Source organism: Epinephelus lanceolatus, chromosome 23 (genome assembly GCF_041903045.1).
Source record: "Epinephelus lanceolatus isolate andai-2023 chromosome 23, ASM4190304v1, whole genome shotgun sequence".
In the NCBI taxonomy this organism is placed as follows: Eukaryota; Metazoa; Chordata; class Actinopteri; order Perciformes; family Serranidae; genus Epinephelus; species Epinephelus lanceolatus.
The window spans coordinates 12,131,062-12,144,173 of record NC_135756.1 but is presented as its reverse complement, the minus strand read 5'-3'; the positions used below and the strand labels follow the sequence as shown (position 1 = coordinate 12,144,173).

The window sequence follows — 13,112 nt, the reverse complement described above, 5'->3', positions numbered from 1 at the left end:
AGGCCGCTAAGACCTGAAATCCATAATATGGAATATCGTCACAGTTCCCTTGAGAAAACCAAATTAAACATAGTTTAACCTTGCCGCACATTTGATGCATTTTTCATTTTGGAACATACAGTGCAATCCAACCCTACAACATACTGCACAATTAATTATTTTGCTGAATATTTCATCCAAGAAGGATCTAAGCCCTATTAAAATTAATGCACATGATGAAAATGCCATGTGCTCATATTCTGCAACCTTAGTTGTGCTTCCTCTCATAGTCAGTGCTATTCCCTACAGAATGACTTTGTTTTTCCTGGCATCTAACAGAATAAATGTTTACCTTGCTGTAGGCTTTAAAGTGACTTCTCTTACATGCACACAAAGTTTCCACATGTGACAGTATGACAATATTCTGAATTCGATACGAGTCATGTAAACAGCATTCTCTGTTTGGATTTTCTTTTTTCCAAGTATAGCATGTTTCGAGTAAGACATGGGATATACAGATATTATTCAGTTTTTAAGAGCATTTTTTGGACACATACATACAGCTCACTTGGAATATGCAGATCAACTGGGGTTTTTAACCGCAGTTTGAAACACACAGCCTCTTGCCTGTTTATGGTCAGCTCTGTGCGATGTCATGAATGCACTGTACACAAACAAACTGCTTTTGTACGGTCGAACATGTTCACCACCAGTGGAAAAAAACTTTGAAAATATTTTGATGCAAAGCAGCAAAATGGCAAAAGCGAAAATTATTCTGCTTTTCCATATTTTGACATAATAAACATGTTAGGGCACGTTAATCGGAGTAAGCAGGGCTGCATGAAAACAGGAATATTAGCCTAAAAAATATTCATTTTAATTAGCCATGTAAACAGCTTAGTTAGTTGGAATATCCTCCTCTATGGGCTAAAGGCAAAAAACAAAATATTTTATGTATGTGAACCTAGTCAGAGATTCTGGGTGTGGACACTTTCAAGCTTCACCTGTGTCTTCTCACCAACTATCTGCAGCATCAGCATCACATGCTGGAGCCAGAATGAGCCTTAATAATCAACACAGGATCTTCTCCTGCACCATGCATTATTTAAGTCATCATCTTTGCCTGATATGTGCAATAAAATTAAGACTCTGGTGATAAAGCTTTGCATAATTTATCACCAACACCATCTCTATTTGAACCTCTTCTCATTTCAATCAAATCCTTACTTTCAATTTTAACTGTAACTCCCTCAAGAGCAGAGGTGATACAGAAGCTGCTGTATTTTTTTTGCCTCCATAGGAGCATGCAGCAATATGATAAGATGTGCAACAAGTTAGTAACGACTTCAATCACTAAATTTAATTATAGGTAATGGAGGGATTTACTCTGTTATTATAAGTGAATCAGCAGTATACCAACCAGCACAGGAGGCAGTGACTGCACAGTGTTCAATTGGAAATAATCAACAATTTAGACAAGACAATTACTTCCATGTTTCCCTCTAATAAAGTATTATACAAATAGAGTGACAAATCACTGTGCCTGGGTTTGTGCTGGAAACCCATTTAGCTGCTGCTCAGCAGTAATGTCAGCGATACTGTTTCATATTCGAAAATCTCCAGCTGAAGTTGTCACCTCTCTCTGAAGAGAAAAGGTGAAGTGCTTCATTTGCATTTGAAATGTCAGGGGGGAGAAACAGAGCAGAGAAGGGCAAAACCTCTCCCAGGAGCAGAGGTGAAAGCAGCCCTGAGATGCTTAATGAACTGCTTTGTTAATTAATAATTTAGCATATTTTCATACAATTCACTCAGGTTTAAGTGGCAGCTATACAGCAAAATCACACTGAGAGGATCTTGGGGTCAAATAAAGAATATTCAACTTCTTGCCGATTGGATTGAGCCTGCGTGCATCAAAATGGCTTCTCAAAAGGCAATTCAAACCCCAATCTGAATAACAAACATCTGAATATAGCACTATCTATATCTTAATTGCCAGTTCTCTTTTTACTTTCCCACATTCACGTTAAATCATTCTTCCGGAGCTTTTTGTTGGCGGCCTAATTTTCACTGTGAGGCTGCAGTTTTCTCTCCCTCCCTCCACTCCTCTCCAGTTGATCTGAAGGAGGAAATCCACATAATTGCCCCCAAAACACAGTACTAATCCTTCAGTTCCGCCAAACTGGGATTGTGGTCAGGCTTGCAGCTAATCCACACTGTGTAACGGATTTCTCAGCAGGCTCAGGTGAAGAAAGGAAGCTGCATGGCAGTTCTTGGCAGATGCAGACGCGAAAAGCAGTCACACTGTTAAACTTTTGTACTTTGGGCTATTGTTGACATCTTACTGAGAGGACAGGTGTGTCATGACCCTGGGACAATGCCAGACTGTTTTGATGTGATGATGTGAAATCATTTTAAGGCTGAGCAACCGTGTCAAACCCAAAACACTCAGCTCCCTTCACTCCAGCAGAAAAAAAAAATTTGGAAGAATCCAACAGTTACAAGGATATTTTACCAGAAAACTCAGTGAAGAGTGCAACAATAGCAACACTCTGTAGTTTGAAAATGCAGTGCAGACCTGTAGCAGAGCTGAGATTATGTGGCTTCTCATGAAGGTTAGCAGGGCTCAGTATTTAACCTAGCTCGACGCTCAGGATAGTTTACTTGGGTAAACAGTAATGACTGTCGACGTCGTCATTGCCATAATGTTATATATCCAATAAGTTACTGCGGGCTCTAAAAACAATTTCTTATAGTATTACTAGCTCCACAACATTGTTAAAACAAAAAAACACAAACTGACGTTAGCTGCCACGTTTCCCTATTTAGTGTAACTGGACAGCAGCAGGTGTCACTGACTGTTACCATGGAAACATCGGTCTTGATTCTGAGTTAGCTTGGGGGTAGTTTGGCTAACTCTTTAAACAAGTGTTTTTACTTTTAGTAAATAGTCTAACTTGAATAAAACTAATGTAATGGCAAAAGTAAGCCTGGACCAACTTTACCGACCGCTCTAAAATCTCTTTGTGAAACCGGAATCTCCTCTGCTTGTCGGAGCGTTATGACTAACGTTAGCTAAAGTTAGCTAACACTAGCTAATATTATGCTAGCTCTCCGCACTGCAACTGTGACGTTTTAGTGCACCCTCACCGCTACCACAGCGTCGTGTTCCGCCACAGGAGGCAGCTGTTAGCAGCGAAAAAAGGCTTTTACAACTTACAACCCACTACACTACTTCTCAGCACCAAACGACAGACAAAATTAACGGCTAATGTTAGCTACGATGTCAGCTACTAACGTTACTGTAACATTACACTACCTTCCCAGCACCAAACGGCAGACAGACAAAGTTAACGGCTAACGTTAGCTGGTGAATACAGTTGGTTATTTAACACTTATAGAGACCGATATTTCCCCCAGGAGACCAAAACCAGAGCTTAAAAGACAGCCGAGTAACGGGACTGACACTTATCATATGTCCAGAAACAAGACTCCCAATTGAAAGCCAAGGTTGCTCCTTAAAAGCTGAATGTGTAAATTAGCAGCTGTTTGCTGTCGCGTTATATTTTTACAGGTTAATGCCATCTCTAAAAACTTACGTTTCTTACAGTATTATTAGCTTCACAATATTCTAAGAAAACTATAAATTGCCACATAATTCACACTGATTAGCATAATTGCATAGACTTTATTTCAGCAACTGTTTGGCAGATTTGGACACTATTGGAGGAGTATTATGGGTTACTGAGGATGCTGAATCAATTTCTGACATTTTGATTTAGTTTAAGTGTTTTGTAATTTTGTTCCCAATAAAGAACAAAGCACAACACTACATGGCCTTACAGGAATAACTAGAACTAAGGAAAAACTATTTAAACCTGTTACACCACTGTTCACCCAACAGGAAAAATAGGAAAATAATCAAAATCTAAAATGTGTTCCTCCTGACTACACTATTTATTTTACATACAAGGCATTTGAGCAGACCAAAATATGAGCACTGAGAGAAATGTGTCAATTTAACTGTTAGTGGGCTGACTTAAATTAAAACATTAATTAAACAACATTAATTTCAATAACTGTGTAAGTAATTTATCAAACAAAAATATCAATAATGTGATGGTTCCAGCTAATAGACACCCCCGGCACTTGGAAGTACATATAAATGTATACACACACCTCCTCCAACTCTATTAAACTGTACAGCACTTAAATAAATAAATTTGAATTTCTATTAAGTGAAAGACAATAATGTGCAGTCTTACCTGTGTCCATTAAGTGCAGCATGATGCAAAGGTGTGTATCCCGTGCTGTCCGTGCAGTTCACATTCAGGCCCTTCCACATGCTGGAGACAAAACAGAGACACATCAGAATTAGTTTGAGATACATACACTCCACTTGCTCATCACAGCCACTTTAATGCCTCTTGTTAGTTAATGTGCTGCTTGATACTCTGTCTGTGTTGTTTTTGGGACATTGTTACGTATGTTTTGAATTGCTTCTTAGTCACAGAACACCTGCACCTGTCAGTTGTCAGTTTTAGACCCAGGAAATGACAAACCACACTCAGCCAATTAGGATTCACTTTCCGAATGGAATGTATCAACTGGAGGGGGACTGTAATGTCTTTTTGAGAAAATGCAGTGTATGCAGAGCTCTTTGGACTGTTTATTGATATGTGTGCAGTGTTAAATTACTATATTTATCTACAGAGAAACAGATGAATACCTGCTGTGAGCTAACTGATTTATTAATTGTGGCATTTCCCGTAGTAGTAGGAGCCGCAGCTTGTATAATAAGGGGTTTTGAGCTCTTTCATGAAGATTAAGGAACCATGGATTGCTTTCTCCTGAGAGAATTCTTTTCTTGTTAATTTGTTTTTACATTTTTCTGTTTAGCAAGTATCGGGTTTTGTTTCTTCAGTTGCGTCTTCACACAGAAAGAGTTTTACATTTATGTGTTTGGGTCCCAAGGCGAGAAGTGCAATTTATAATTTGGGGCTCCAGCCAGAGGAGTTTAAGTCCTTTTTCATCATATTGGCAAATAAAGAAAGTGAGTGAGGTCGACTGTCGTACTCGCAAAAGGCTGAGACTGCAAATAAAACCACACAACACAGAATCTCATGAGGATAGCCAGCTACGCGTATATACTCACACATAGGAACAGACCTACACACATACACACACTATTACACAAATAGAGCCCAGGGTTTTCCCAGGGCTATAATTATATGACCTCTCTTTTTCACATGAACTCCTCCAAGCGCGTCAGAGAGAAGTACTAATTAGTTGAATTCCAGTCTGAGCAGCTCTGGGTTGAAAAGCAGAATCAAGTAACTTGTAGAAGCAACTGTATTGCTTTGCATTTGAAAATAAAGACAACACAATACAGCAGCTTCTGACACAGAGAGCAGAGTCCTAACTATGGACCTGACTCTTAAGTATCAATTACTGAAACACAACACAAAGTAGGGCTGGAGTATTACACCTCAAATATAGATTTTTTCAAATAGGTTCATTGCATTTTTCTGCTTAATTATTATGGTTATGTCTATTTTAGGCAGCTGCAGTGTACTCATGTATTTAATCTAATCACAATCTCATCTTTCCATAAAATTGAAGCAAAGGTATCCTGAAAAATGAAGGTTTAAATATCAATAATTCCTTCAATTATTAATCATATTGTACGGTCCTTTTACCTTGTGGCCTGAACTTTGACTTCTATTATCCCATTCATTGACTGATTCTGTGTCTTAAGGTCAGGTTTCCTATTAGAGAGACTGGAGCTGAAGCTGCTGGCAAACAGTTAAACATGGTGGAGGCAGCAGAACATTCTTTGAGTTTGACAGACATCAACACAATGGCCAAGGTCAGTGGTGTTATGCAGTGGCCCCGTGAGCTGAACACACAGCTGAATGTGAATTAAAAGTGGTATTAAGGACTGTCTGCACACACACACATGCACACACACAAAACGAAGTGTACACCAATCAATAGAAGGAGAGGGCTGTTGTAGCTAAGGAAGCAGAACATTTTACTTTGCTGCATTCAGTGCTGAACTAAATCACAACTAAAAAAAAAAAACACAGCCAGGTGCCCTTCAGTGAAATGTACTGAAAGCTGAATTTCTACTCTATGAAAAGCAACAATGCCCCATGTACACAGACTAAACAAGAGAAATACATCTGAAAAAAGGACATAAATACAAGCACCTTCATGCTGCGTTCAATGGAATCAGGCTGAAGGCAGACTGGACGTGCACAATGATATATTGCTACAGTGATGTTGTATAGTTTACAAGGAAAGGAATAAAATAAATTAAATTATTACATGCTTATTATTTAAAGGGAAATTTCGGTTTATTTCAACCTGTCTCCTATCGTCCTAAATTTGTTTCAAGTGACTAGTGACATAAAAATAATAGTTAGCATGTTAGCCGTTAGCCTAGATACAGCCGGGGCACATAGTAGCGTCAGAGCTGTTAAAACGTAATTGAACGGGCAACCTTCAAGTGCAAAGTTAGTCCACTAAACAAGCTTTTTTTCCACAAAGACCGCCTCATATCGTTAGGATAAATGTCATAACATATAGAAAATGACATGTAAACGTGTTGTCTTACCTTACCGGTGTGGTGCCATGTTTGTTTACCATTTAGCTCTGCTTTCCAAAGCACGGCCGAAATATTGCGCGAACAAGCAGTGTTATTGCTAGTCTCATACCATGCCTGAAATCTTGCGAGCTCTAGATAAAGCCCAGCTGGATACTACTCCAGGTGGAGGTGTCTCGTCCTCGGTCACATCCAGACCTTGAAAATAAGGCTGCAACCGGTCCCATTCCTTGCAACAGAGGCATTCCTCTTCTGTGGGCACTGGGGCATAGCATTCACAGGTACACCACCAATCTCCAGAGCTACGCAGCCTTGCAGCAGCCATTCCTCCTCTCTTGTCCTCTACCTGTTGCGCCTCTCTCTCTCTCTCCTCCTCAAATAAATAAGGGCGGCCATCAAACTCTGCAAAATCAAATTCCTCCTCCACAAAGTCGAAGTCTGGCAAAAAGTCAGCCATTATTCTATAAATCTTTCATAAAATAAATGAATGAACTTTTCAGGCTACTGTCCAGTTCTGCCTTCCAGCTGTTGCTGCTTGTTCTCACGAGATTTCAGGCACGGTATGAGATCGCTGCTTGTTCTCGCGATATTTCGGCCGCGCATTGGAAAGCAGAGCTAAATGGTAAACAAACATGGCACCACACCGGTAAGGTAAGACAACACGTTTACATGTTGTTTTCTATATGTTCTCTGACATTTATCCTAACGATATGAGGCGGTCTTTGTGGAAAAAAGCTTGTTTAGTGGACTAACTTTGCACTTGAAGGATGCCCTTTCTCTTACATTTTAATAGGTCTGACGCTACTATGCGCCCCAGCTGTATCTAGGCTAATGGCTAACATGCTAACTATTATTTTTATGTCACTAGTCACTTGAAACAAATTTAGGACGATAGGAGACAGGTTGAAATAAACCGAAATTTCCCTTTAATGTCATTTTTCTAGTAATGTCCATAAATTGCCCGTTTGTTGCCCTTATGTGAAGCAGCTACAAAACATGGCAAAAGGTTAAAATATTTTAAATTTGAACAGCAAGGCTACCGCTACCTTTTTTTTACTGTCCTTCTCTCGTCCACTAAAATGATCTGGTATGCCATTTGCCGTCTACCAACTTTGTGATTCCACATGAACGCGGCACAATACAGTGCATGTACATGGCCTGTCATGATAACTACTTTTGTTGGACGATGTATTGTCCCAGAAATAATTGCAATAAAGCATATTATTGTAATTTTGGGATAGGTGCAGCCAAAAATTATTCATTTTGAGACTTAGTATAAAATTTGGCCGCCAAAATCAAAACTAATTATTGCCTCTTGCGACTAATAGACAATATTAGCAAAGTTCCAGGAATACCACAGCTACTTCCATTATCCAGCAGGTGAGCTGCAGTCGGCTCCTGGGGATGGACGGTCTGTGGCCAGGCAGTTTGCTGGTGATTTTACAGAGTGGATTATGAAGTGGTTGGAGGGTACAACTACAAACGGACAGACTTTCTGGTCCGTTGCAAGGGGTTGGCAGGGTGACGATTAGTAGGACTGTGTCTCTTCCACTCCAAAAGTGCAATTGCAGGCTACACGTAAGCTACACAATGTTGCCTCTAGGTGTTGTTTTATTATCTGTGTGTTATTTCACGCAAATAGTGGCAGCGGGGAGGGTAAAAAAAGAAGAATCGCTTTATAACAGTCAGGAAAGCCTGCTGGTTATTCTGGCATCGTGTTGGCACACAACAGGCAATATCAAGGTTAGAAAAATGATTGAGGTCATGTCCACATATCGTACGATAAGTCGCTAACATAATCATTGTTATAGACCTACGTGTGCATACACATACGACATGTAACACACACAGAGGTCAGAGGGCAGGTACCCACAGACAAAGAGACACAGCACAAGCTTGTTTCTGTTGGATCAGCTGATGTCTACACACTGCGAGTGTGTGTGTGTTTGTGTGTTTATATCGATCATGCTGCTCTGCTGACCCCGTTCAGCGCTGACCTATAGAACCAGCAGGATGGGTTGTTAAAAAGAGCAAACCGCCAGAGGGTGAAGGGAGACAACAGGCTGCAGGAAGCCAAAATGTGATGGAGGCGGAATAGAGACAACAAGGAGGGAAATAAATAGCTGTTTCAATATCCACTATAAATATGGAAAGTGTTAATCAATAAACTTCTGTGCCATACATAAAAACTAAGAAAAACACTTTGTCTGCTTGCTGATCAGGGTAATTAAGAAATACAAACAGCAGAAAGTGCTAAACGATTGAGATCCAAGGTGCACAAGTATACAACACAACTTTAGCTCAAACAAACAACAAATATCTGCTTGTTTCAAATTATTAGCACTCATTTATAGTACATTCTTCACAAAAAGTAAATGCCACTAAGTTACAGAGAATTATCTCATTAATGACAGAATTTGTTACTTGTTTTAAGGAATTGCTCCTCATTTTAAAATATGCACATCCTTTCTTTCTTGCAAGGATATTAATGAGGTGCAATTAGCTTAGCTTAGCATAAAGACTGAAAATGGGGGGAAAAGTTAGCCTGGCTCTTTCCCAACCCACTGACACCTCTAAAGCTCACTGTTTGGTGGGTGTAGTTTTGAAATACGTCCACTTGTTTTCAGTCTTTATGGTAAAATAAGCTGATCATCTGCTGTGCTAGTTTCATACACAGGCATGAGTGTGGTATCATCTAACTCAGTGGTTCCCAACTGGGGAGTCGTGGTCCCAAAGTGGGTCACAGGTTCATTCTGAATGAACTGCAAGTGGCTTGCGAATGTGTCATGTTAGTAAAAAACACACTTTATTTGGAAGTTCAGAAAAAATCTGGTGCTGTTTTTTGCTGTAGAGTGAGTTAAATAATGGACAGTTAACACAGCTCAAACTAGCTCAATGACATGGCCAAACATAAGTGTGACACTGAATATATTAAACAGTGTGGACCATGAAGTAATGACTAAGAAGAAATCTGGACCCCCTGGCTGGACCAGTGGGGAACCACCAATCTAGCTTACAAAGAAGACAGTGAATTATTCTCTTAAATACATATTTTTCTGCCTATGTTACCAACTGTGGTCAAAGATGTACTGTGGTTCTAGCCTTATCTGCTAGCAGCTCCCACTTGTTTAGCTGACAGTGCTAATGCCATTAGAGGTATAATTCATCAATTGATCAATTGGTTGCAGGCATGGGAATCACCAGAGAGCCCAGGATACGATGTTACCACAGTACTTGAGTCACAATACAATATTATTGTGATTTTAAATGTTTTGAGATATGCTGAGTATTGCCATAATGTACATCGTGATATATTGCAATTTCTTACGCTCTTTTCACTGCAAATTATGTCCCTAAAGGAAAACGCTGGCCACATCTGTTTTAACTAATAACATACATTTTCTGTCTGACCATCATTTCAATCATTTTTACTAAAGCAAAATGTTCCTAGAGATTTCAAAAGGCAATTAATTCTATTATTCTAATGGGCTAGCAGAATCAGAAATATTTTATTGCCAATTAAATTTGCACTTACAAGGAATTTAATTTGGCAACGACTGGTGCATAACGTTTAAACACAGTGCAAAAATATAAACACATAATATAACATTGTTTTCAAGATTAATAATTTATATTCTAAAAAAAACGATACCTGGTGTCCGTGTTTTGAAACAAGATTGCCACACAAAATATCACAATACTATGCTGTATTGATTTATTCCTAATTACTAAATCAATTGCTAGATAATGTGGTAACTGATTAATCAGTAATTTTTTAAGAAAAAGAGTCAAATTCTCTAATTCCTGCTTCTTAAATGTGAATACTTTCTGGTTTCTTTACTCCTCTATGACAGTGAATTCAATATCGTTGAGTTATGAACATGACAAGGCATTGCAGGATGTTGGACAGGCTTTAGGAAACACCAACATTTTTACCATTTTCAGACATTATTAGACCAAATAACTAATCGATTGATTGAAAAAATAATAGAGAGATTTATTGATAATGAATAGAATTATAAGTTGCTGTCCTAAATGCCATACAACAAGAACAAAAAAGAACAGTGAAACAATACAGATTACAACTGTGGCGTTTTTAAGACCTTATAGTTTCAGTCACTTTAATCACCAATATCTAGCCCACCACCCAGAGATCTTATTGAATTAACATTTTCTAAACTCATTTGTGACATGGCGTCAATGTGTTACGCTTGGCCATACAAAATCAGATTTTTTGTCAGTTAGTGGAGGTGTACCTCAAGGGTCTGTTTTGGGTCCATTGCTTTTTACTGTCTATATTAATGATACTATTCCTTCTTTAATTGGCTGTCATGCCCATTTTTATGCAGATGACACAATTTTATATTGTACTGCGGATTCTGTTCAGACCGCTATCAATAACTTGCAAACTGCTTTTAATTCTTTTCAAGAATCTCTAATCAAACATAAACTACTTCTTAATGCAAATAAAACAAAATGTGTTGTTTACCCAAGCCAAAAATATTGATTTCAATAGTGTGCATTTATACACCAAAACTGGCTCAGAAATCGAGAGAGTCACAGAGTACAAATATCTTGGCATCTGGCTAGATGAGGATTTCTCATTCAAATTTCATATTAATGAACTTATTTTAAAGTTGCAAAAAAAAAATTGGCTTTCTGTACAGAAACAAATCTTGTTTCCCAGTGCTCTCAAGAAAAGTAATAATTGAAGCAGTGTTTATGTCTGTTATGGATTATGGTGATATTATCTATAGACATGCTGCTGCCTCAACTTTGAAGCGTCTGGAATCGGTCTATCATTCAGCCCTTAGATTTATTACTGGTGATAAATATGATACTCACCACTGTGTTGAAAAAGTTGGTTGGCCCTGTCTTGAGGAAAGTCACAAGAGGCACTGGCTTTTATATATTTTTAAGGCCTTTCTAGGCAAATTACCACCGTATATTGCAAATTTGTTGGAGTGGAACTCAGGCACTTACATGACCCGTTCAGCTGAATTGCTGCTACTCAAAGTTCCTCAAGTCTGTATAAGTATTGGTAAGACTGCATTTTGTTATGATGCCCCTAGCTCTTGGAACGCACTACAACACATCCTGAAATTAGACACACTCCCTTCACTCACAGAGTTTAGGACCTTAATCATAGATAACTGTGTTTCTAATTGTAATTGTTTCAGATGACTGTCTTTCTTGTTAAATGTATATTGTTGTGTGTAATCACTGTCAATATTTTAATGGCTTGTCAACTCGACGGCATTGAAAATGAGGGTAACCTCAATGTCTCTCGAGAATAAATAAAGGTTATATATTATATATACACATCACTTTTTACTAATAATACACATTACCACTTTAAAATAAGCATTAAACGGCCATTGCAGGTAAGCCATTGAGCTTAATCAAAATGTTGTATTCCCACTCCATGTTTCTAATTCAATACCTCATTAATCACATAAAAAGACTTAAATGGAAACACAGCTAATGTTCCACTAACTCCCCTGAGCTGTTTTCTATATCTGATAGCTGTTCACTGAACAAACCCAACCTTGAACACACACACACACACACACACACACACACACACACTTACCCACACACATATGCGCCGGTGCTGTTACCTTCAAACCAATCTGTACAGCAATTCATTAAAAACTTGCTGTATAAAGAGCCTTTCATGTGAGCAGTGCTCTGCACAGCCCCTAACACAATCCACCTCTCCCACACGCCCCCAAACGCACCGTACTAATGCACAAATACAGCAGTCATAACGGGAGTCTCATAACCTTCATAAAAAAACCTGCACAAACAAATATACGTGGCTACTTTGTGAGGGTATGTGTAAGCCTTGTTTGCAGTGTGCGTGAGCCTCGCTGTGTGCTGAACAAGGTGTTGTGCTTTTCTTTCACTGTTTCATATGTGCTTGGAGTGACACCAACAGTGGGTGTCACTACTGGTGGGTGCTTTAACACTTAGCAAGCATTTTGTGGGTGGTTACTTTCAAGGGTAGGAATCCTATAACAAGGATTTAGCAAGATTTCAACAATAGATGTGGAAAGGACTGAAAGCTCCACCAACACTGAATCAAGAAGTCTCTATATACAGACTCTACATTCAGTGAATGTAGAGTCTGTAGGCAAACCCTTGAGATCTTGCCTCTGGAAGAAGAGCGGAAGAGCCCTGGTTTCCGGTAGTGTTTGTAGTCTGCGTGATATTGACCAATCACGTTTGAGCCGGCTGCAGTTATTGCCAGGTTAAACGGTCCGTGCAGTGAACTAACGAGGCTGAACATAATTGGCATCACTGCAAACTCTGAATCCATCGCAATGGTGCAGCATGTTTACTTATATATAAACGGAAGTCGGAAACAGAAATTTAAAATACCCTGACATTCTTACCCCAATCCTAACCAGTGTTACTCCTCTTACCTAAACCAAACCAATCTAACCAACAAAGGCAACCGCCAGTCAAATGGAGAGTAGGACAGGTCAAGGTTTTGCTATCCTGGGAATCGCAAATTTGCATCCTG

General features: G+C 39.0%; 1 protein-coding gene across 3 annotated transcripts in view; it reads right to left on the bottom strand.

The window, feature by feature from the left end:
• Positions 1 to 13,112, bottom strand: part of anks1b (ankyrin repeat and sterile alpha motif domain containing 1B) — a 355,962-nt gene that overhangs the window by 252,652 nt on the left and 90,198 nt on the right. For all 3 annotated transcript variants that reach the window (XM_033615279.2, XM_033615280.2, XM_078165475.1), the window contains exon 2: positions 4,242 to 4,322. In XM_033615279.2, coding sequence (XP_033471170.1) covers positions 4,242 to 4,322 — 81 coding nt within the window. The remainder of the gene's footprint in view (positions 1 to 4,241; positions 4,323 to 13,112) is intronic.